Consider the following 983-nt stretch of genomic DNA (forward strand, 5'->3'; position numbering starts at 1 on the left):
GTATCAGTGATTTGCACCTTCTCAACAACCAATAGGATTGAAAAACTACTGGTATTGGCTAAAATAAAATCCTTTGACAAAGCAAACCTCTGATACTAGAATGGAGGGAAATATATCAAATGTAAGAGTGATTTCAAAATTTGAGTCACAAAATGGCGCCGAAAACGACGTACTCGGCTGACGACATGGCAAATGCCATCGACGACATTATTAACAAGACCAATACGGCAGTGAATGTGCACAGGCGTCTGGAGCACAATGCCGAAAGTGCCGCCACCGCACTTGTCAATGCAAATCAAAAGCAGCCAAAGGCGACGACTGGAGTGAATTCTCCGACGCCGAAATTGCCGCCATGATGCAGGAATCCCTTCAGATTCAAGAAATGACCGAGTTTGGCGCGTTGGACTGATCCAGGCAATCAACGACATTTGAAGGGTATGCAACGAATTCCTTTTGCATCGGGTAACACCACGCAAGTGCCACTTTGGGGCGAAATTTCAACACGTTTCGCCACTGTGATCCAAATGACATATATCGTATGCGACTTGACAACCCGCGACTCCTTCAAGGGCACTAGTGACGTATCGTGGGACTGGCTTGGTCTATATTCGCGAAACATTATGCGATGTACTGGTCAAACTGTCCCCATCACAACAAACTATGCTAACCTGGTTTCCTCTAAAGCAAGAAACGTTGATCCAGCAACACACACATACTTTTGAAATCCCATATATTTTCAACGTACAGGCGTGCAATACAGGTTTCAAACGAGAGAGTGTGATTTCACATAACATATCCAACCAGGTAGTGAGCTTAACCATAGCAGTGCGCTTTCGGCGCAAGATACAACCGGGTTTTGTGAACTTGATACTACCTCTAGTCGGTAATAAGTGCAGGCAGTGACAGAAAGTGGTGATGGACTTATCGGATTGGCCTAAAAACTAGTGGAGCGTGTCCCCTGGGCTGTGACGATTCTAGGGCTA

At 45.6% G+C, this 983-nt stretch overlaps 1 protein-coding gene across 1 annotated transcript in view; it reads left to right on the plus strand.

Annotated features, from left to right (window-relative positions):
- The window catches only part of H310_10286 (hypothetical protein), a gene marked incomplete at its 5' end in the record, with an annotated part of 2,799 nt that extends 2,103 nt beyond the window's left edge, over nt 1–696 (plus strand). Inside the window, one exon of the mRNA XM_008876626.1 lies at nt 245–696. Coding sequence (XP_008874848.1) covers nt 245–409 — 165 coding nt within the window. The 3' untranslated portion in view covers nt 410–696. The remainder of the gene's footprint in view (nt 1–244) is intronic.
- Nucleotides 697–983: the final 287 nt, after the last annotated feature.

The sequence above is a fragment of the Aphanomyces invadans genome (assembly GCF_000520115.1).
Source record: "Aphanomyces invadans strain NJM9701 unplaced genomic scaffold supercont1.25, whole genome shotgun sequence".
Lineage (NCBI taxonomy): Eukaryota > Oomycota > Saprolegniomycetes > Saprolegniales > Verrucalvaceae > Aphanomyces > Aphanomyces invadans.